General features: G+C 42.6%; 1 protein-coding gene across 1 annotated transcript in view; it reads left to right on the top strand.

Annotated features, from left to right (window-relative positions):
• The first annotated feature begins 2,646 nt into the window (after nucleotides 1-2,646).
• sema4d (sema domain, immunoglobulin domain (Ig), transmembrane domain (TM) and short cytoplasmic domain, (semaphorin) 4D) overlaps nucleotides 2,647-24,833 on the top strand; it is a 33,668-nt gene continuing 11,481 nt past the window's right edge. Inside the window, 2 exon segments of the mRNA XM_029445104.1 lie at nucleotides 2,647-2,858; nucleotides 10,967-11,063. Of these exon segments, the coding sequence (XP_029300964.1) occupies nucleotides 11,026-11,063 (38 nt within the window). The 5' untranslated portion in view covers nucleotides 2,647-2,858; nucleotides 10,967-11,025.

Below are 24,833 nucleotides of genomic sequence, written 5' to 3'. Positions count from 1 at the left end.
TGTAACTTGCAACCAAATTCAATTTACAGATGTGGTGCTATTGCACAGTTCAATTGCAGCAGAAGTTCTCATGTTGACATTATGGGGCAAGTGAGGTGGACTATTTTTTAAAACTATCCTGATGGAAATTACATCACACTGAGGTTTGCAAACATTGCACAGTATAAAGTGCACAACTGATGAACTTGTAAGAGCCCGCCAGAGGGCGCAGTTTATTGTCTTGATGGAGATGTGAGGCGGGACTTCCGGTGAAAAGAACCCAACGCCCCCTCTGGCACAATATCACAGATATAATATCTCCATGGTGTCTGATGGAACATAAGACATGTGGCCCAATCAAAGGACAATGAAATCATTATAACTGAAGAAACAAATAGGGACACCTATTTAGGCTACACCTACGAATAGGAAGATGTGCACGCGCAAGATACAGCCATGAGCGCGCGGAGGGCAATGATTCAATCAATATAAGGATGTCATGTTTGATATCTGCCACTAGATGGTGCTGCTTTGCCACGCTGTTCGTCAACCTGTATTGCAAAACTAGTGTTGATTCCTAAAGTCAACCTCACTAGAGTTTATATATTGCACTATTATTGGTTTATAGGAAATGTGTGGGCTAATAAGTAAGCTTAAGTATAAATAATATGCCACTGTATTTATTCATATGAGAAAGCACGGTACACCTGCCTTTCTCTACTTTTGTAAGTTTGTCCCACGGGAATTATTTCTAATGAATGGGATTTAAGATAGCTGCTTAACAACAGTCTTAGCCAGTTCTCTGAAAAACATATTAAAACAATTCTTGAGCAAATGTCTGTCTTGTAGCTTGCTGTGATGTTACAGTTTGCTACATTTCTTAAATTGTTTAAACTCTGTATAGCTCTCTTTATAGCTGTAAGACCTCACTCCTTCAGAAATATGAGATTGTAAAACTGAGTGTACTGCATATACTTTTGATATGAGTGGCCCTGACCTCTGACTCTTATGGTGTCGATCCTGTCCCGTGCCAGTTGCATGCACTCCCCTCTTGTCTGATCTCAGACCAGCGCTGGCCCTTGAAGTGTTGTGAATGATTGTGGTCGGCCTTGTAGCATAGATACACCAACTAGAGACTCTAAATATATCCGACTGGTGTGCCTGAAGAGCTCAGGCATGAAGATCATACTTAAACTGGAAATCTACACCTTGCTCTATTACTTTCTCATCTATTGTGTGCGTGTTTGCGTCTGACTCTCTGTTCATGTCATCATTACATGTTACATGCCTTTATCTGATTTGTTTTATCTAGAGAAGCCTTATAATAAGCTTCAGTGTGCCGTATCTTTGTGTTTGTCCTTAACATTTGCAAAGTAAGCATTAAAATGTCATTCTTGTGCAGAGTGACAGTAAATTATCCACCAACAAGTAGAATGCGTGTGCCCGTGAAAGAGAAATTAAATATGAGAAGGGGGGCCGGCAATACATCAAAGACCTACATATACAAATCAGATAACTACATAAAATATATCTTTAAATGCAGATCTGTCTAAGTGACGACAATTCATTTGAGCACCGGTAATACGTTTGGGTTTCAGCACACATTCCTCTGTCACCTGTTTTCTCTTAGCAGCACATGTCACAGAGTGAGTGAAGATAAACCCAGCTGCTTTACGTATTCATTTCAGGCAGCACTTACCGTCCCCTTTTAACTCCAGCCATCCTTCAACCCTAAGCTCTCAAATCACCAGGGGCTGATATGAAAATAAACAATTTGTAGAATGGCGGATGATGCCTGGGAGTATTGGCATATTTAAGGTTATTCTGGAGAAAAAGCACATTATAGACTCAGTGCAGCTCAACTGGGCAGGTACATTTCTCAACATTTGTTATTCAGTGAACCCACAAAGCAGCCACAGAGGTAGACTTCGACGCTGTTCTATCATCCACCAGTAGAAATCTGTCTCTTACTCAAAGATGGTATTGTATTCAGCCTGCAGTGCCACGGAAAGTCCCTCTCCCTCCTCCTCCCGCACAATGACACAAGGGTCAGCCTGTCTTTCCTCCACTGTGTTTTTGATTCACTTCTCCTTTAGGAAAATGTTGTATAACCTTTGACCTCCAGCAGTGACCTTTTAACCCTACTGGCCCCACCTACAGAGTCCCCTCAGCCAAAAGTATAAGGTGACAGATTCTTCACCAGTGTTGTAGCTGGCTACCTGATAATAAAATAAGTACTTCAGTACAATTTATAGGTAAGCCTACTTGTACTTTACTTGAGTATATTCATTTTTTGTTACTTTATACTCCACTACAATTCAGAGGCACATATTTTACTTAATACACTAGCAAGCCTACATTTACTTAATCACCTAAGTTTCTTTTTAGATTCATATCAGTCAACAAAAAAATAATGATGTATTTTTATAGGTTTGAGATCAAATGTATTGACCCCTGGTAGACAATTAATTCACAAGCTACCAAGAAGTAGGCTATACAACAACACCGTTAACAACTGCAACATTAATGTGACACACACGTCAATCATTCGGCTATATTCTACATAATATTACATATTTTAAAAATATAGGTGTTCCTGCATACTCAATACTTTCACTTGTGGTACATTTTTGATGCTTCTGGAGGCTACTTCTACTTCTTCCACCGCTGGGTCTCTCACCACCACCACCACCGCCTCCCCCTGCACCCTGCACCCTCCCCCTGTCTGATGATATCTCAGCCCGGAGAGGTTTGAATCCAGTCTCTGGCCCCAGCCGCCATGCTGAGCTGAGAGAGTTGCGACCAACCAAACTTTGTCACGCTGCTGCACCGACTTTCATCTCCGTACACACCGGGTCTAAGAGGAAAGCTTCCCCACGGTGAGTAGCAACATACGTTTTCACTCCAGTGCACATTTTAGTTAGCGACTTTCCTGTTTGAACTTGCTAACTTATTACAGCCCCGCTGGCCGTGTTCATGCGTGCTGTCGCGGACTCGAGCACAGCTGCACTTGTTGCACTGCATCCAAAAAAAACCCCCGCGGAGACACAAAATAATAAAAACCTAGCGTTGTAATTTGAAGTAGTTTTACTTGTTCCGTGTTTTAACCGCGCACAAAACTAGTGAAAACACTTTCCTGCGACATTTTAAAGCCCAAGTGCGGAAAAATTAGATATTAGCGGATGACTTGCGCCAAGAGTCCACGCAGTCTCTGTCACTGTCCTTGAAACGCAAAATTCCTCCTGAATATAATATTACGTGTTCACCAGCCGTGCTCACACAAATCTTTTTAAAGATTTAAACTCTCCTTGCACTTTCAAAATGCCATTCTGGCACTCAGAGGTCATTCAGGGGTTTCTACCCTCGGCTTTCATAAATCAAGGGTCCTCTTTCGCCTGCAACAACAGAAGACTTCTTATTGACAGCACTGAAGCACATAACCCCAGTTTGTATGAAGGCTGATTGGAGGATCATGTTTTTGTAGTTCTTCTGCTTGGAAAGCATCTTGTGCCAAGACAGGAGGACAGTCCAGTTCATTCTGGGGCTCATCAGTGGATGATCATAAACCTTTCACCTGCATGCTTGTCTACTCTTAGCTGGTGTGGAGCTGCATGGACCGGAGGGGGTAATAAGTAGTTATGGAGCTGCTTTCTGTCTCAACATTTGCCCTCTGGCCTGGCTAACTGAAGTCCTGTGTCTCTGTGTGACTCTGCTGGCTTTATGCGCAGTATATAATTCAAACTACACCATCATCAGTGTGGTTGTTCTCTTGACCTTCTTCAACCCTAAAAGGAAGTGTAGGCTTTTGACAGACAGAATGAGAGGTTTGTGCCGTAACAAGTCTGAGTTTTTCTGTGTAAAACAATTGATTAATTACTTTAATTGGAAAAAAGTAAGATAAAAAAGATATTGGATAATTATAGCATCTCAAATGTGGAGATTTGTTGCTTTTCCTTGTCTTACACATAACTCCAAACTGAATGTTTTGGGAATGTGGGTGGGGGGAAAAAAATCTGAAGACAATATTTTTTTATGTTTTTATTAGGCCAAAGAGTTCAGCTCTTTATCAAGAAAAAACCTGCAAATGAATGATAATGAAAGCAATCGTTAGTTGCCGCCCTGATACTGATAAACAGAAGAATATTCCTTCTTGCATCTTGTGTCTCTCCCACATACTCTTTAACATTGTATATAGGCTCATAGGAAATGCATGAATGCTCCTCACATAAGAGTAAAGAAACACCCCCTCTCCCATTTATATACAGGCTTGCATTGCATTAGCACTGTGGAATTTTGGAACATGCCAACTATTTAGTTTTCCCCTTAAATACAGCTGTTGTGTTTTCTAACTCTTGTTTTCCACTGCTTCGTTAGTGACATTAACCACCCCTCCTCTCCCTCTCGGCGTCTCACCGAAATGTGTTGGCGATGACATCCCTTCCCTCACGGCCTCAATAAGTCATTCTTCTGCCTCATCAAGTTTGATTCCACAGGTCCTTAGCTTGGTCGTATCAGCCATGGGGGCAGCCACCCGGATCTAGTCAATACGATCGGCTGGCTGGCGCTTCAGTGGCACACGGGCGAGCCAGAATCATGTCAGCCGGACCCTCGGGGGGTGGCCCAGAGAACTAGCCAGAACAGGATATTGCTGTGTGATCATTCACCAGCTGCAGACAAATCATTAAACCACTGGCTGTGTGCCGCTGAGAGGCTCAGGCATTTCTGTCTGTCACACTGACTTTCCCCTCAGGTTAGAGGTTGTGTTTGCGTTGTAAGGTTGTCATTGACTCTTGCAGGTTCTTGCCATTGGAAAGCATAGTTTATAAGATAGATGTATTATTTTGAAAGTGGATAGAGGTTTGTAAGAGGTTTCTCTGCTGTGCACAGTCTTTAAGATAAACTTTCTTTCTAGACTTTCCCTTACCTGTTTTTTATGGGAGGAAATGTTTGCACACGTTGTCTTGCCAGGACTTCACATTTTTAGGAAAAAGCTAATTAGTCTATTTTTAACACGTGTGTCTGTGTTTGAAATTCTATTAGTGGAGAAACTGAACTATCTTTAAATTCCTCTTGGTCTTTTTCCCACATTCATTGGCTGCACAAGATTCACGTGAGCTAAATGAAATCACACACAACACTCTTGCTTGTTAATGATAAGCACACAAGCATGCAAACCCGTCTTAACTGCTTTTTTAAAATCAATAATCAATTTAAAACAGGTGGGAAATGGGAACCGCGCTGCTGAAAGAGAGCTTTGTTTTAAACTGAGAACTATGCGCAGAAATGGTACTTGTTTTGGATGTCAGGGGTTATTTAGTTGGATGCCTTGTTTGAGTTTCATACCAAGCCCTGGCTGTTAGTCAAAGTCGGGAACATTGAAATTGGCAGCGCTTCCTGTCTTGCATTGAGTAGCTCACATTAAGCACACATACTGTGTTTGTGCGTTACTCCTCAGATCCCAATGCAATTATTCGACCACCTCCAAAGGAGACGTTTAAGCGACGTACCGTTTCTTCACATGCCTACAGTGAGTCACTGTCAGGTAATTGAATAAACTCTTAATGGATTTGAGGGTGACCGTTCATGAGTCCTCCAGAGGCTTTCTTCTCGTCCCCTCTCCGCTGGGTTTGGTTGTCAGCCAGTCTCCTCTGGTAGAAAAGGCTGGAATACCTGCAAATGGTCTGGGCAGTAGCACTTCCCCTCCTGCTGTGGAGGTCACTGTGGAAGGTGTTGTCTTTGACACGGACACACACGACCCCTTCATTGTTCCCTCCCGCTCATTAGCAATCTAATTGTTAGGAATCTTCTGCCAGTGAAGTCGGCAAACAAGAATAATTCAAAATCATACGTACTGCCTGTTGAAAGATGCTCATGACAACACAACGGGAGTGTCCTTTTTTTTTTTTTTTTTTTTTTTAAAGAAGAGGCCTTTTAGGAAACAAGGTCGGCGAGTTGCAGCAATCTCATTGTTTTGGTCCTGCAGGAGTTAAAGGGTAGAGGTCAGGGGTCAGTCTGTGGCGCTCTGATCTTGAGGTGTGCTGTGCTGGCTCGATGAAACAGACATCTGGGGCAACCCCCTCATTTTGAAACGCACACAAACATCCCCTGCCTACACCATAGTACCCAACACCCTCAGGCTGGAATCATTTCCTATTGGCAAAGAGAGAAGCATCTGGCTTCATATCTGCAGCAGACATTGGCATGTGTAGACGCTTTATGTGTGTTACTGGCCATGCATAATGCATTGCCGCATTCCAAGGATGTCTCAGCAAAATGGTCTCATGATTGAACGGTGGTTTCAAATCAGCTGATCCAAAGACGAACCTGTCTTTCTTCGCTTCGTGTGTCAGGTAACAATGAAGGTGAAGAACAGTCCACACCCTGCAAGGCTCAGCCACTTTAATTCTTTTCAGTAGTTCAATAATTGCATTCATGAAAACTGCACAGGAAGTCCTTGAAGATTCCCAAGATGCTGCACCCAAAGCTATGACTGCTTTTGCTGAGAGTGCAGGAAGATTACTGATGCGTTGCTGCAGTGCTATTGATGCTCACTTGATGTTTTGAAAAGGTTCCCAGCGTTGTGTTGCTGAGAGCAGGGAGCTGGAAGGGAATGGAGCAGGGAGCTGGACTACAGTACGTTCTGCTACTGTGGAGGAGGTTATCACTGACTGACACATTTGAATGCAAAAGGTGCTTTCTGACTTTGTGTAGCTGTCAGCAGCATTTATTTATAGGCCCTCGGGATAGTTTTGCATAGAGAAGACGTTGCAGGACTTAGTTGGCAGTCAGCAGACTTGAACCGGTTTCACTTTTATCATCTTGTCACTCATTGTTTGATTGTGTTTAGTATTAACAGTTAAACTGTGTGTGTGTGTGTGTGTGTGTGTGTGTTGCCAGTTTATAAGGTACAGCCAGGCAAAACTAATGCAACAGCCATGAAATAAATGATACCCTCTAGGGTTTGTGTTGAAACTGTATTTGACTGCATTAGATGTACCTTTTTTATAAACTGGTAACTTAGTGCAGGGCTAAATACAGTGCTTCAAGAGAGGGCAGCAGCTGGACCTCTAGTTCCCCATTCACAAAAAAACTCCCCACAACAATACCGCGTAACCTCACAGATGCAAATACACACTACCCTAACCTCAGCCCCCTCCCCCCGTCTTCCCTCCCCTAACCCGCCACCCCCAAAATCCCCCTCCCCCTCCTCAGCAATTGTGTGCATTGATGTTTTCCAGAGGCGCAATCTCTGCGCTGTTGCTCTCCACTGGCGAGCAGCGTTTGACTGCTGTGACAGGGCAAAGGCAATACTGGGCGTTTCGTTATGCACTCAGTCGGAGACTGCCGCTCACATGCGTTAAAGTGAAACAGCCCTTTAAAGCAAGCACTATTTCGCGACGGAGCGAGAAAGAAGGAGCAGGACCGGGGAGTGGAGAGGGAGGAGGTGACAGACTGCTCGTGCTGAATGATCATATTCTATTTTCTTTTTCATCTGTCATGCAAACCGTTGCTGACTTTCCCAGTAATAACCGAGTGACCTCGCCTGGTTTTGAAGAGCCTCTCTTTCAGTGTTCTTCTTCGCTCAACCTGCAGGATCTTCCCACTCAGATTATGGTAAGATTCACGTCGCACACTGCTTGTGTGGACGGCAGCCAGTGTGTTGACTGCTGGAGTCTCACAATGTCAACACCTTGTTCCTTTGCCATAGCAACCAGATATGTTTTTATGCTCACTATGTGCAGTGGAGAGAGTCTCCAATACAGTGCATGCTATTTTTACCCAAATCGCATTTGGGAGGTAAATAATTCAGTGTATTGGTGGATGGCATGTTTTCATGATACATTGAGAAAGACAGCTGTGCCTCTTTTTTATAAAAAAAACAAACACATTTTACTTTTATTTGAAATATTTAAAGAGAAAAGGGCAGTATTATCACTAATGTCACTGTTCTGTTTTACAGTAAAGCCGGGCAGGCACTGTCTCCCCCTGACTAATTTTAGAATAGGGCAGAATTTCTTCCAGATTGGTTGTCGTTTGACATGCAGTTAGGGTTACAGTCACAACGCCTGATTACCCATCGGATGGATTTCTGGCATGTCTGAAATTCTGGTTGGCTGTCTTTCAGTTTGAGCTGTTCCAGTGGTATGATTTCTCTCATGGCTGAGAGTTTATTTTAATATTACTGGAGTATTCTTTTACATGTTGTGGCTAAAACTACAGTCTTAAGACTGCTATCATATTAAACTGAATTTAGACTATATTATCTGCATCTTCCAGACATCGGCTCTGCATTTTTCCAATAGAATTGCGCAAAAGAAACACTGCCTTTCTCTATTTCTGCCAACATTGAGGTTGCAGCCATCTTGTTTTGATAAACTTTATTGCAATTGTCACTCGACATAACCAACCAGGCGTACTGTGCTTTTGTTCAGCGTGATCAGCCAAGTAGTGGCAGGTCAATTAATCAGTACAGTGTGAAAGGCTGATTAAAATTTGAAGCGGGAGAACGTTGAAGAACAATAAAATCTCAGCGTCTGCCCATCTTTAGACGTGGAAACAGTTTGTCTTCCCCTGGCTGGCAGTTGTCAGGAGTTCATAAATCTCCCTTAAGAGGGGAAGGAGTGGCATTGCCCTCTCAGCTTGGAAATTTCCAATTTTCCTTTACCGTGTCACAAGTTGTTCTCTTCAACTGGGCATTGAAACACTTGGAAAAAGATGCTCGATTTGAATAGTTTGTGAGCGTTGGGCTCATGTAGATCAAAGCTAACTTGCATTTCTTTTCCAAGTGCTATCGCTTCACTTCAGAGCGCACTGTTCTTCTGGCATCTCTATCTCAGCCGTGCGCTCTTAGAAACCATCTTATATCAGTCAAGTGACCTTTTTCTTTTACACCACAAGCTGCAGATTTCTTGCAGTACAGTTGAACTGCTCTTTATTGTCACTGCATTCAGTATTGTGTTGAACACCAGCATCCAGGCCCTGTATTGTTGTTTGCGTGAGAAGGCAAGAGTTTAATTCTGGGCTTTGGGTAAGGAACTCCTGGCTTTGCAGGGAAAACACTGCATACATCATCACAACAGTATGCCTGGGCAAGCTTGGGACATTCTTTATATAAGGCTCTTATACTTGGGTGGATTGCAACATTGTGCAAAAGCATGGATTCTTTGCATATTGGGTAATGTAAGGACATTTCATTTGGAAATGGACTTATTGTGCTTCTCTGGAACTTAATTGATTACCCGATATTACTTGGGTGTATGTGTATACAGCTAATGACTGTTTCTGCACTGAAGACGGACATATGGACAACAGTTCAATGAGCTGCCGTTAGACAGGAAAATAAAAGAGGCAGGTAAGCAAAAAGCATTAAAGAAGAGCGAGGTCTTCTAGACACAACACTCAGAGTTCAGGGGTGGTGTGATGTGGAAAAGGAGAAAGGAAAGCAGGGAAAAGGAGGCACATCAGCCTCTTGAGCAAAGATCCCCACCCAGACAGACTGCCGCTGGCTGCCTCTGAGGCTGGTGGCTGTCTGTCTGGGTTTGGGGGCTGATAGGATTGGGTGGGGTTTACCCTCACTCTTCTGTCTTCTTCCAGTTGTAGCTGACAGCAATAAAGCCATTAAGTCCTCTTTGGTTAATCAGTGTTGGATTATTAACTGAAATTGACATATTTTCTGAGGTTGGATTTAGCAGCTTTCCTTTTCTGCTACTGGCCTATTATGTATTTTAGACCGTCTGTGAATTGGTATCTAACCGTTTTATCTGCTTATGGAACCTTAAATCTCCCTCTGGCAGGTCAGAATCAGTGTTATACCAGTGTGTTAACACGTAACCGGATCTAATCTATGAATCTAATGTGCTATCATAATCTTTTGAAGGCGGATAAACTGAAGAGCTAATGGCAGGTTTTGGGGGTTGCTCATCAGGCAGCAGGACACAGGACGCGCCGTCGCCTCATTAAAATTTAAAAAGCTGATCGCTGGCAGTCAACAGCTGCTGATCTATGTGCATTCCCAAATATGCATCATTAGCAGAGGTGTGTTTTATGGCATTGGTTACACCCTCTTGATGATTTGTATTATCTGGTTATTAGTGATGATTTATGGATTATGCCAGCTTTGATGCTGGATGAGCTGCACTGATCCAAAACTGCAATCATTGCTCCTCAGTCACACAATGTATTCTTCCTCTGTGATTGGATCCTGTCTGCTCGCTGCCCGGAGGATTTTTTTGGTGCACTCTGTTTACGCTAGCTAGCTGGCTGGTCGGCTGCCTGGGTAACTATGGTAACAGTATCCCCCAGAAAGTTGAAGAGACCGGGCCTTGCTCGGCTAATTGTGAGCAAGTCAAGCGTGTCTCCAAAGTTAGCTGTAGTCCAAGCCGGGGCGATTGCCTGTTCGGATTCGGATTGTTTTGTGTCATTGATTGACGTGCAGCAACCGTCACAGTAGAAGTGACTTTCTCGTTTTAAGAAGTATTTATTTTCTCGTCGGAGAGCATTTGAATCATCTCGCTACACATGGAACAAAATAATGTACATAATTCATGATGAAAAGACTTGTTACTAAATCACCATTACACTTGTACTAATATGGGACATTCAAACTAATTATCAATGTGTTTAAAACTGTTATTACACAATGATAAGTCGATCGACAGAAAATTAATCCAGCACTATTTTAATAATCCATTTATTGTTTTATTCATCTTTCAGGCAAAACATGTCAAACATGCCTGGTTCTTGCTTCTCAGATGAGATGACCCTTTCTGTCATTTTATGATGAATATCTTTGGGTTTTAGACTTTTATTTGAATAAAACAAGCTGTTTGAATACATCACCTTGAGCTGTGACAGGCATTTCTCTATTTTCTGACATTTTATAGACTAAACGATAACAATTAAAGACATTTTCCGTTGGGTATTGAAATGATCTCGTCTACTGTAGTTGTGAGTAAATGATTTGCGTTGCTCTTCCCCTCTCTTGTAGACTTGTGCCTCTCCCTCAATCTCTTCTAACTGTGTGAAGAAACGTGGAAAGGAGTTTTAATGCATCAGTATTCGCTAGCCGACGCCATGACAGACAAGTAAGTGGTTTCTCTTTTTCAAAAGTGTGTTTGTGTAAAGAACCATCTGTACTCCGTGGCCCTTTTGTGTAGTGTGAAGTAATAAGATGATGTCTCGTGTGATTACACTTCTCTCGCTCTGCGCAAGATTGTCTCCTGGAAGTGTTTGTGTGAGTGTGTTTTCAGTACAGAAGTGGAGGAGAATCAGGGGTTCGGGTAGCACAGAGAGAAGTGTGTTGTGTCGGGGGGGTTGGTATAAAGACGGTCTGTTTTGCCCCTGAAGACGTATGACATTTGCATCAGGGCTGATTTGCATTCTCGTTCGCTGTGCTGGTATGTTGCTGCTGCTGTTAGTTGGTCTTTATTTCCCTGACAAAACATAGTCATTGAAATGGTTTTGAGCCCGAGGAGTTCTACCTCTTCCTTTTGCTCCTTTTCTGTGTTCGCCCCCTTCTTTTTTCTTTTCTGTGGTTCCTTCCCTCATTTTGGACCTGTTCTCTATGCTCCCTATCTCTCTTTTCTTTTTTTGTCTCTTTTGTCAACTTAGCCTTTGTCTCTCAGTCCGTTTTTTGCTGGATTTGATCTACATAGAGGACGGAGAATTTGGGTGCAGTAAGCTAAATAATCTGCCGTCAGCGTTCATAATAAGCGGAATAAGTGGTGCAGACCAGTCAGCTGAAAGGGATAGGCGCAAACACGGTGAAGGCCAAAAAAGGCCAGGCCTATTATGTGCTTGAGTTACAGAAAATGAAAGGGGCAGTTTAAAAAGTATGGCCGGCCCCGCAACAAAACAGAAGAAACAGGTTGTTTTCAGAATACTTTGAATTGTGGTGATTATGGATGCTTGTGCAGGATTCAGTGAAGAGGCAGAGGAGGTTTATATGCATACATATATACATATATATAGTTTCCATGGTAGTGCTGTTAGATGAAATGATGAAGATGTCAATCAGTGTTTGTATGCACTTAGTCAACCTCCAGCATCTCTCCTCTTATTGTTAATGCACCTGTTTACCCTTTGGACAAAGAGAGAGAAAGGGGAAGATCTGGTGAGTCACTTGGCCTTTCTATGAAACGGGCCTCAGGGTAACTGGCTTACACCAGCACAATATAATGTCAGTATAAAATATTGTGCATCTTAGTTGGCTAGTAGAGCCGGATAATGCTATATTTGCCCAGAGGGGAATTTCTCTTGCAAATTAAAAGGTTGTACCACTTCTGCTGTTCCCTTAAGGATGCATTGCAATTTTAAAGAGCCAGACGTTCAGGCTTGAAAGTTTTTAAGTGTTTTGGATGCAACATAAAAGGCAAACTAGAAAAAAGATGTTCTTGGAAGCTTTATTTTGAAAAACAAGATGAAGCGGTATTTTTTTTTAATAAGGCTCTGCTAGACCAAATCAAAGCAAAGTGAAGGGAAGGTTGGGAGTTTCTAAGTAAGTGATGATGTTGTTGACAAGCTGTCCCGTTGGATGAAAGGTATCCGAGCAACCAGAAAGGGGCGAAAGGGGGAGGTGGTAGCAGTTTATTGTGCGCTAGATGCTAGTCCATGTTGTAGAATAATTGTTCGTCAGGGAAGAATGATAAATGTTACGCCAAAAGGAAGTGAGGGGAAAAGTTGGAGGACGTGCCCCCCGACGGTGGCGGCGAACAAAGCCTCCCTCAACATGGGACTACTTAAGATTCATACAAAGGCAGAAGAAGACTGCTACTTATTTTCTTTCTAACACACACACACAAATGCACGCTTTTATTTTTCCAGCTCACTCACTCATGAGCAAACATTTACACATAGCAGGATATCAGCGGACATTCCTTTCGATTTGTCCATTCCAGTTGGTCTTCCCAGATACAAAGTAGCTTGCAGACGCATCTAGAACAAGTGGAATACTTTGCACAATTTTCTGACATTTTCCATCAAAGTGCATATGGACCCTGAAGTGCACCATCTTCATGTGTTTAGTAAAACAGTTTTGCATCTGTGTTTTCCATGCAGATGTTGCGTTTGATTCAGGAGCTGATTGTCCAACTGCAAACGTTCCCTCGGTCCCTCAAAAATGAACATGTTTCAATGGCAGGAGTTTAAGTTCAGCCTCCTATTGTACCAGGATGCTGTTGGATGAGGAACGTTTCTAAAGCCAGATTTGCTCTGTAGTGCTTGTAGACAGGGATTCTTTCTGTTAATATTCAAGCCCACGTTAATCCTCTTCAACACACTGCTGTGCGTGAGAGTACAGAGTCCACGCACCCTCCATCCAGGATTTGAATGAACTGGAATTTCACCCAGTTTTTCTTTCAAAGTGCTTTGCCCCAGTGTTCACTGTATTGCATCATGTATGAAAGTAGGACAGAAAGACAATGCACAGAGATAATGTAGTCATGTTTCTAAATGTAAGCTGTAGTTTGTGCCTCCAAATGGAGGCCGACATTTCTTTGGGAAAAACACAAACTGAAATAATTTGTTCTTTAAGCCCTCAAACCATACTCTGTTTCTTTATGCAATGGATCCATTCTTGTTTTCCATAAGGAGAATCCTCCTCCTACTCATTTCTCCTCGTTCTTCTCTTTGTCCTCTTTCTTCAACCACTGTCTGAATTTGCACGCTTGAATATCCTCTCTCATAGCAAACCCTGTTTTCTCTCTCTTCCTCTGTCCCTTCCCTCCCCCGCCTGTGGTGGTGCATGCTGACAGCCCTGTCAGAGACTTGGGATGTTTATAGATGGATAGTAAGGGTGGCTGCACAAATTAAAGTGTGTGTGTGTGGGGGGGGCTTTTACTGGAATGACCACACTGTCATATATATGAGAGGTCTTTTCCCAATATACTGTATATCTGCTTGCTTTGTGTATGTCTCAGTGAAGGCCCCACGTGTGTGTGTATTCATGTCAGTCTCAGGGGAGTAGGGATCCAAAACCACCATCAGAAGCTGGTTAAGTAGTTTCTGTCTGTCACTTATACAAGGCTGCAATATGTAAGCCAGTTAGAAACCTGCTAAACTTCCAAGTGTTTGGTCAGAAGTTGCACCCTTGAGAGTAAAGCGATTGTAAAGACTGAATAGAAGGATTTGTTAGGAGTACATGTTTAACATGATCTTCCTTGTGAAATACGTTTTGCAGTTTGACTATAGGTTTGTAGAGCACCTGAATGCAACAAGCACTTGAAAAATGCAAGAGAAATGCTGGTCATAAGATGCAGATGAAAGCTTGAGCTGGGACCTTTTTATCAGCTCCGGGGAAAATCATGTGTCACGGCTCAATAGACCATCCTGTCAGTATGTTTACCATAGGCTGGGTTTCTGAAGAAGGGCCTATTAATAAATGTGTTATTGCTTGAAGTGTCTTCAAAAGGCCAGCTTGCCCGGTCCTCATTCAAGTCCACTCATCAATTACAAAAACCCCAGACCTGTGACATCTCAACTTCCTCTCTGTGCCCTCTGCCGACCGATGTGTCACCAAAGGCGTGGTTTGGGGGCACGGCTGGGTTCGCACCCCAGACGTCTTGAATTGAGATGTATGAAGGCGTCGTGTCACTGGGATTTGTGGATGTATAGTAAAATGTCTGTATCAGCTGTCACAACGTTTTGTGGGAGTCGAGGGAAGCCAAGTCAAAGTGCTTCCTAAGGATGTCGAGGGGTATGCCCCCTTTGGCCTACAGCTCATCCATCTTACGCAACTGTCATCTTCTCCCAGTGGTCCATTGATGCTGTCAGAGGAGGGCGAGAGGCAGGGACTCGCTGTATTTGTGCTCACTTGCATACATGGTATTTTTTTTCTTTGTGTGTGTGCGTGTGTGTGTGTGTGTGTGTGTGTGTCTCTTTGAGTGAAGAAGTGACAAGAGAATGGGAAAGTCTGGATGACGATGGAAAAACAAAAACATTGTGCTTAAAGTGGCTACACACGGCGTCTATCAAGCATGGCTCTTGACCTTGATCTAAATGAACAACCATCTTCTGTGGCTTTGGGAAACCGATGGGTACCGTGAAACTCTGCTTGAATCTATATTTGATAACAGAAATGCACTAAGCATTTAATTAATAAATATGAAACCCGAGGGAAGACTGTTACATAGTTATGTCTCGTCTAAATGTGGTCAGTAAGTGACCTGGCAATGCTTGCAGTCTGGTTCGTATCATCTCTGCTTAACATAATCTGATTCTTTTATACAGTAGAGCAGGGGTGGGGGGCTGCATTACAGTAGCTTACCCCACCAAGCACATGCTAATGAATCTGCATATTTGGGTTGATTTGGGTGACCTCAATTCAGTTGTCTGGAAGATCTGTCTGCAACATTCATTGTGGTGGCTTTATTCTGTTTATTTAAGGTTATTTTCAAGGACTTTTGTTTATTTAAAGATAAATCAAAGTTTTATTTTAGGATTTAGAGATAATACGGCATTGATTCCCTGTTAAAAAGTACCAGAAAGTCCTATAGACTGTAAACTTTAGTCGAGGCAAAGTAAATATGTAAGCTCATGTTTTCCACTCAAACAGAGTTGGATTGTAGTGGACTGTGGGAATAAAGCTTGTGTACTTGTGCAGGGAGAATGTATTCAGCCTTGTTGTAAAGGTTTTCATTTTGCTCAGGGAAGCAGTCTAAGGGAACAGACTGGAAAGTGTTGTGAATGGAGGTCCAACCATCTGTCACAATGGTAATAAGGAGAGTTCTACTTACCCTCCCTTTGACTTATGAAATCTTGTTTTCATGCACTGAAAAGAAAAGCAGTAGACTTTTCCAGCTGACTGTTCTGTTGCTGCAGATTATTCCCTGAAGTCTTTGTTCTCGCCTTGTTTGGTTAGTGATGCACAACTGCAGTGCTGGCGCTGTACAGTTCTTTTTTTTTTTTTTTAAATGACCTGAAAACCTACTTTCTCAATCAGCTTCTTTTTGTGAGCGATGTGATCAAAGTTCAAACAGTTTGGGTTGGTGGTAATCAAACCCCACTGTCCTAATGAAGCAGTTGATAATACCTACGATTGTTTTTATCCATGCTAGTCGTGTGATTGCAATGTCTGTCAGACCAACAGATGGATAGGCACATCATGTGGTACAGACATTCATGGTTCCCAGACGATGAATCTTATGACTTTCTTAATCCCATGACTTTACGTATAGCGCCACCGTGAGGTCAAATTGTTACACAAGTTCATGGTCCCCTCTGGATGAACTGTAACAACTTTGATGAGATCTAGTGCCATCATCAGCTCAAGCTTTTTTGGATCTGCAACAAAAGTACAGATTAGTCGATCAACAGAACATTATTGGTCAACATTTTCCAGTGTCACTTAAAATAAATAAATAAATGATGGTTGATCCACATACTTGGCTGCCCACAGCATTACATGTCTGCATACAACTCTCAGACGGACTGGAAAATGCTGTGAGGCCACAGAGGCACGGCCAGACCTCTGTAGTGGACAAAGAAGTTGAAGAGGAAATTAATATAGCAGTCACAGGCCTCAGGTTCCTCTGATGGTATTGGATAATAATCATTTGGCTGCTTACCATGTGTTTGTCCTTGGTTATAAAAAGTTAGCACAGTATCCTGACAGACATCATATGATATTACCGGCTTAGTGGTCAGTGGATATTTAAGTCTCTATATAATTGTTTTGTCCTTCTCAGATTCATCTGTTTCACTTGTGTGTCTGTGTATGTGTAATAGTCCTTTATGTCTTTTGTAAATGTTATTCAATGGCAGTTTTATTGTGAAACATGTGTTTTCATTGATTCATCACTATATCTGTCTGATGTCCATGTTCTAGACAACTAACCACACACTCTACATATGTCTTGTCTGATCTTTCTGTCTTCTCCCCCCCTCCCTAGCTTGAGGATTTTGTAATTCTCTCCAGAGGAAGAGCGTCGCATCTTGTAAGGAGCCACAGGTCAGAAACTCTACTCCTCTCCCCCTCCCCCCCTTTTTGCTGTGCAGACAGACACTGAGCTGCTCAGGGGCCCGCATGCTTCAACATGAATGTGGCATGCTTCTTCAACCCCCTCCCCCTGATACCAACCCAGGGCTTTACTCCTTTTTTTTTTTAATTCCCTTTGCATGACCACACCTGGGCAATCCATCTTTTGATTTGATTCCGCTTGGCTTTGGTGCTTGCAATGATACTTTGCTTTTTACCAATAATTTTTTCATCGTCCCTCACTATGTGATTTGGTTTCCCTTCCCTCCTTTAAGTTGTTGTCCTCTTGTTTTATAGCAGCTAAGAAGTAAATTGCTGTTCTATGTTGTCCTATTTATATATATATATATATATATATTGGTGTTTATATGTGATGTATATAATGTATAGCTGCCTGCTTCCAGTGGGCTTTTGAACTACCAGCTTTTCTTTGTACCATTGCTCTGCAATTGACAGTTTGCTAAACCCCTCCCCCAAACAGTGCTTGTCCAATTATAGCTTAGCAACCGTAACTAGTCACGACACGACTGTCAAGCTTTGAATTTCTCCCAATGCTAAAGAAGTGTGAATAGGGCTCTGAAGTCAAGAGTTGCAAGGTTGGTTTCTTTTATAAAAACCAAAAACACAAGAGCCGTAATGGATTAAACAGTGCGCTTGTCTACAATGTTAGCATTGTCGGCTAACCAGCGTACTACCTACATTACTTCCAATACCAAGAAGCGTATCTTAAGCTAACCATATTATTATATTGGTTAATATATTACGTTAGAACAAACCCTATGTCAAGTTATTGATATTTTTAGTTGGTAACCAGTTAATAACATTGTGAAATGAACCTCAACAGGGTGATGCAGGACCCCGACTCAAACTCTTACTTAGCAGCAGTAGCTAAGGGAGGAGGAGCTTAAAGTAGGGAGGAGGGGCGAAAGGTCATCTGATGCCAACAATCTCCCACGGTTCAAGTGCTGCCCATGCATTTTTTTCCTTCCATTACATTCATAATGGATTTATATTTTGATGATTTAGCTGCTTGGATTTTATGTGACCTAGTCTTATAAAATGCTTTTGTTTTTTTTTATTACCGCAAGGACGGAAGTGTGCCCTAAATCTGCCTGCCAGATCACGAAAAAAACAGTGTGATAAGTGTTTCAAAGTGTCAGGCTTGGCTTTGTGTTGTTCATTCCTCTCTGTGCTGTGAAGAAATGGTGAAATTAGTGTTTTATCTCCTGGTATGCCAAGCTCAGGGGACACACTGTTAGTGTTGTGGCAGCCTGTGGGTGATGGGGTGAGTTTTCACACAGCACTCCAAAGGAGCTTTTTGTCTCTGCTGAGCCAAAATTACCACCATGAAATCGGTGCCTGCTGAAGACTGTGCTGAGATAAAAGCAGAAGAGAAAGGAATCCTCCTTAAAGGCAGAAAGGAGAGGAGGAAAATATAGCAGGGATTTGTGTGATGTTTACCACCTTAGAATGTCCCCTGGCTGGTGGGACAGCCCAGTAACTGTCATCTGAAAGACTTTTGTTTCTTTATTTATCTCATTGTACTCTTTCACCAGTGCACCAAAAAAAATCTATAAAATATTTGCAATTTAACTAACGGCAATCCTATTTATCCTATTGAAAAGCCAGACCTATGGATGTATTCCTCTCTGGGAGCTGAAGACACCTGCCCTTGGCTATTGCTGCCACCAATGGGACTACCATTCACCAACTCGGGACCGCAAGGCCTTCAGCTGGAAACTATAAGACCTTCAGCTGGGCTTTCACAGCTTCCCAAAATAGTCCCACATTATACGCCCCAAGGCCTGGCTGGCATCACAGTAGCCTCGAGGAAACTACATCAAGTGAAAGGTTTATGACTTCACTGTGAGCTGTTGCTTCCGTGTGACCTCAGGCTATATAATGTACCAGTATTCACCCCAAGATAAGTCATCCCAAAAAAAGTTTTTCACTGGACAGTATCACCTATGTGCTCTCATCCAGACTAGGACGTTTGAGTTGTCTTCTTCCAGGAAATGTCTTTTTTTTTTTTAATCCATTTACTGCTGTGTGTGCATTATTGGTAATATTAACCATTTCGCACCAAAGACATTATGCATATAGAGGGAAAGGACTATTTGTACAGAAGTAATGCCTTAATGGGGGTCAGGATACAACTTACATTTCTGTCTTAGAACTGTATACTTATCACGGTAACAACATAAAAGGCAGTTTGTAGATGTGTAAGTAGCTTCTTTTCTAGGTGATCCTTGAAACTTAACCTCCTTTTTATTGTTACTTTCTGCCAATGCAGATGTCAATAGTAAAACCTTGTCCACTTTCCTCCTTTTTAATTAAAAGGAAAAGTGCATGGTGATGTTGTTTGATGTTTTCATGTTACAGGGGCACATTCAGTACTTGGACGGGGAACACCACACAGCGATCCCTGTTCTTCTAGTTGGCTTACTTCATTTGCCCGTATGTTTTTATAGGGAAGTTTTCAGATCTTCCAGAGCCACGTGACTCGGGGATAGGGCGTGTTGTTTTTAAAAAGCTTGCCATCGGCAGACTAAATATACCCTTTACTGGACCTGACCCTTCATTTGCCTTTGCTGTGGCCACTTTAGGTCGACATGCTAGCTCAACAGGGGCCATACAACTAGTAATTATATAGGAGTGTTTCCATTTAACATCCTCTGTATAGTGTTGCCTTCACACAAGCTCTTCTTCTCAATTTAGACATTTGTGTTGTCATTGATGGTTTACCTACATTTTAATTCTCCCTACTTCATTTCAATATAACCCAAAGTAGCTTCTGTGTCCAGCCTGCATCAGAAATGAGCTTCATGTTCCCCTTGTCATCATTAATCCTTAAATGTGAATTAATGAGTGTAGTAGATCATGCTGTTAATCCTTGATCTGGCTTTTTAAGACTTTTCCTCCCCATCTGTCATCCGGTGAGCTCCCCACGGATAATGTACGACGACTGCTACATCAGCTGTTGCAGTTTTTAGATGATTTTCCTCTCTATGACCAACAGTCAGATGTGCAGAGCAGGTCATTCAGCTGTTCATTGGCTTTCAGATGACTTCATGTTTACATGATGTGGCCTTGACGCGGTCGCTTTGCACTTAGCGATTGAAGGCTGATGTCTTTCTTCAATGGATTCCAGGTGGTTTGCACATGGACCAGAGCTGCAGGTCGAACTGTTGTGTGTTGATTTATCCGGACAGTTTGAGAAATCCAGCAAGTGAGACCGTTCTTGAAAGTAAGAGGAAACGATTTTACACATCGTAGTTGTATAAAGCCTTTTATTGCTCCAGAGGGAGCTGTGTGAAGTCTGATAGATTACGACAAGTGATGTCACTTGAGTCAGCTTTGGTTGGGTCTGAAGACTAATACTGGAGGTTTGGAGGTAGAAAGAAGCGTAGTTACTGCCTAACTAGCCTAACTGTCAGTGCTTGAGCTGCATTGTGGGTAATGTAGGCGTTTTGACAATGAATGTCAAATGTGTTGAATAAAAAAGACGATATCGCTGGTTCTGCTGTACGGATTATGATCTTTTCTTAACTGTCCATCATGAGTCATACAATCTTAAAGTGCAATACGATGTTGCCCATGAGCGGAACAAAATCTGTGGACAAGCTGTAGCCCTGATTTATAAGAGGAAAGTGTTACAGCAGTTGTAACGCCAGTAGCTCAGCCCATACTGAGAGACGGTAAAGCCTTGGTCGTCAGTACTTGAAATGTCAAAAACATTTCATCAGCCTGTAGGGAAACGCAACCCAAAACTCTGATGCAGCTGGCAGTATTTTAAGATGGGCTTTTGGTTCCTGTCTGGTCATAGAAGAGGGATTCGATGCCCGCAGTTGGCATGATCGTGTAAAGATGTGAGCGGGTTCGAGTCTCTGCCACATCTAGAGCCAAACTCCATTAATCTGCAAATGACATTGGAGCAGACATCTGTCCCCATCAGTGCGTGTCATCCTCTGCGGTCTCAGTATTTTGTTTCAAGTGAAGGCTCTCCCGCTCGCTCACTTTCCCATACAGGCCCAGCTCCAAATAACTCGCAGTACCCCTTATTGATGTATAAGAGCAAGCCTTAGTGCTGTTGGTTTAAAAAAAGTTTAAAGTGCATACATTTGTGCATATGATTGCTGACATACATGTATTTGGAGATGCTATATGCATTTCTATTCAATTATAGGGCTGAAACTATTACTGATGTTAATCTACATGAGTATTTTCAACAATCAATTAAATGTTTGGTCTATTGAATGTCAGCAAATGGGAATTAAATGAGTTCCCTAAGCCCATGGTGACATTTTAAAAGGTCTTTATGTTCAAGAACCAACAGTGCACAGATGGTCAGTTTACTATCATATAAGGAGAAGAAAACCGACAGTCCCATGATGATAACATTACTGCTGTTTATGTCAAACTATATGATAGGTTTATTAGGAATCCTTCACCAAAGCACGGGCATTAGCATAAAATGTCAGCGCTGTGCCTAAAGGATCTCGATACCGATACTGAAACAATACCACGTCAAAAACTGCAATTCCTCGAATGGCCACTTGAGGCTGGCTCCAAATGCAAATCAATCCCCATTGACCCCCATGTAATGTTGAAATGGCCAACTTTATATCAGAAATAAACGTTTACAGCCACGTGCATAAAACGTTTTTTTGGTCGCATACTCAGTTTACTAGGCACACTTAGCTCAAACTAATGCGGTCTAATCCTATGAATCCTACCTTCATAAGGATATAACATTGAAACAGTTTTGTCATTTTGGAGGATGTTTGTGGTGCTGTTGAACTGTATTGCGTTGTACAGAGTGGTATTTCTGTTAAGTCTACCCTCTAATATATAAAGGATCTGCAGTGGTTACAAGTTGGTCTACTGTCTGAGAAACGGCTGTAGTCATACCAAAAAACAATTCCTCCTCCTTTTGTGCTGAATTGACAATAGTTATAGCCTTTTATATGTAGGTGTGAAGCAGCAACTTGACAAGAGCAGTCGTTTTTTACTAAAAGGAATATGAACAACTTAGAGCAAAGTTTAGTGCACAGCATGGAAATGTCGCACTGAACTGCCAAAAGAGACATTCTTTCCACAATATGAACTACTTTTTCCCATTACTTAGTTTGTTTGTCCGTGGTTAGGCCCGTTAGTACAGACGGAGCAGAAAACAAAATGAGTAGCAGCCTCTTTGGCGTGCTGCAGCGACAGGAAGAAGAGCAACTCTGTGCATTGATGCTGATGATGAGTACACGGAAAAGGGAGCCAGTGAGAGGAAAAAGAAGCGAGGGGTTGGAGTTGTTGGCAGGCGCTGAATGTCCAACTCCTTCACATCACCCTCCATCACACTCTGTATCCTCAGCCTACTCTCTGCTCACAGGATGTGGAGCTTCTTTTCTGCACTCTCTGCATTGGAAATGAGGTGGCAAGTGGAGAAGATGCTATGTTTTCAGGGACATTTCACATTTCATCAGGGAATTGGATTATCTTTAAATCGGATACGGTTGATTTAGTCAATACAGCTTCAGTCCACTTGAACTATTTCCTTATAAGCCCTTTCCTTTTTTAGTATTCTAACCCATGACAATCGGCACCAAAAAAAAAATCAAATGACTGTCGGGCCGTGTTCAGACCGACTTGAGCACTCCATTCATTTAGATTAAGCCAGTCCGTCGACGCAGCTGGGGGTGCCAATCCACACTTAAGCCAGATTTATGGTCAACACAGGGGGTTTATGGGAGTTAAAGGCTACATTAGGTTTTGAATTTACTCTTCAGTGTCAGATTTCTCCCACTGTTAGCACTACTTCAACACTAAATGCGTGAATCTTTAGACCGTATCATGCTTCACTTATTTACCGTGGAAAGGTCATTTCTGAGTATGAGACTATTCCGTACGGTCACCGTATTTACGTTGTTTCATTCACCGTGACAGAGGGCAGAAGGCTTGCAATCAAGATGGCTTTGCTAGATGTGTGTTACTAAGAAGAAGAAGATAACGGAGCGTTTTCTTCCTTCATCATGCTTCATGTTGTCTTTACTCTCACCAATCTCACCAATCTCCACCGTCATCAGAAAAGAGAGAGGCGAAAGGGCACATGCTTATCAGTCACACTTCATACGTTCATCACATAGTATACCCGAAGGCGCCATAACTCCGACGTGTAGTTGCGTGTTTGTCAGAGAGCACATCTAATCATAATGGTCGGCGTATCCGAAGGTGTAGTTACGTATCGACAATGATATGACTATCCGCATTGAGTACAATTTCTTGTCTGTACTCTGTTGACTTTTCATTCTGCCTTTTTGAATTTGATTTAGCATTTTATCTGAACCCAACAGAGGGAAGGTTTTCTTTGGCTTTTCCCCCTTTTTATTACAATCCCATGGATACGCCTTGTACACCTGTTGGCCTTTAGACGAACGGTATTTGCCGTGAAGATGCCACTCTGTATCTCTTATCTTTTTTTCCTTTACAAGGACACCGCTCTGCCTTGAGTGACAAGTGCAAACAAACCTTCTTCTTTTCCAACTAAAACATGCTTTTTTTTTTCTTGCTTTATTTTATACAGAAATCCCTTATTCGGGAAGAGTGTAATTGTGGTTGGCTGCCTTGGTAATTCGGCAGTCATTGTGGTCATGGTTAATTAGCTAACAGTGTGTGCCGAAGGGAAAAACAATAAGTGTGTAGCTGCGAACCCCCCCCCAGAGGTTAACTCTGGTTATACAGTGATTTATTATGATGACTGACTTAAATCAAAATGAAATGGTTGGCACACCCCTAAGGATTTATTTGTGTTGCACAAAGTCATAAAATCACTTTCCAGATAAAGTTTTCTCTCGTTTATACTCTAACACATTCACAGTTCTTGTGCACAGATAGGCAGAGCTCCAGTTTCCCCCCCCGTCCCCCCCTGTCCTCAGTGTGTAGCCTGCCAATGTCTGTGCCCAGTTAACAGCACAGTGCTGGGAACCCCAAGGCCCCAAGCAGGTGTCAACCTCCCTGCTCAGCCAAAGGAGCTGAGAGAGGAACACAAAGGGCTCAAAGAGACCTGCCAGCATGGTAACGGTCTTAAATATCCCAGGCCAGTGTGGCCACTCCTCTAAATCTCTCAGCAGCATAAGGTAGCTGCCAGTTTGCTCTTTCTGCTACTGTAACACTGCCTCTCAACGGGGTTTGAAGCTTCTTTTTTTTAAAAGCTTCGTCATTAATGGGGCTCAGAGTGGTAAGATTGATGGAGGCCATCAGAAGTGCAAAGATAGTGGGAGGAGTCCAGTTTGAGGTTTTTATTCATGCAGCGTGCAGCCAGTGTAAAGAAGGCAAAAAACTAGATGTGAAAAAACAGAAGAATTTTGTCAGTCTGGGGGTTTCATCCCAAATTCAGTATTGTTATCTCATCCGTTCACACTGTGCCTACGTCGCTCCCTTTCTTTCTCCCCGTCTCTTGTTTAACAGTTGCTGCTGCTGCCATCATCATCGGACAGTTTATGGATCATCTTTATGGGATTCATCCAGATCTCATGGGCCTGTGTGATCTTTGAAAACACTGGCTTGGCTCAGGGCTAAGCTGTCCTGGCATTTAGATTGGCAACACTGTAAAAGAACTGGATGAGAGCGAGAAACGATGGCTTTCTCTTTTCTCGCTCTCTTTCGCTCTGTTCATTGTTGCCTACTCTGCAGTGATGATGTGATGGGGGGGGGGGGGGTGGAGTGGAGGCTACCCTCATCTTCACTAAACAATAGGTCCTTGTGTGTTTGACCCCCTCTTTAGCAGAGAGGAGTCCAGGGCTCGGGCTGAAGCCGGGATGGAATTCCATCTTTGCCAGATTTAGTCGGTGGTAACCCTCACAAAAAAACTATCCCAGTGTTAGTAGGGTCA

Source organism: Cottoperca gobio, chromosome 12, assembly GCF_900634415.1.
Source record: "Cottoperca gobio chromosome 12, fCotGob3.1, whole genome shotgun sequence".
Classification (NCBI taxonomy): Eukaryota; Metazoa; Chordata; class Actinopteri; order Perciformes; family Bovichtidae; genus Cottoperca; species Cottoperca gobio.
The sequence above is the reverse complement of the archived record's forward strand: the minus strand, read 5'-3'. Positions and strand labels throughout refer to the sequence as shown.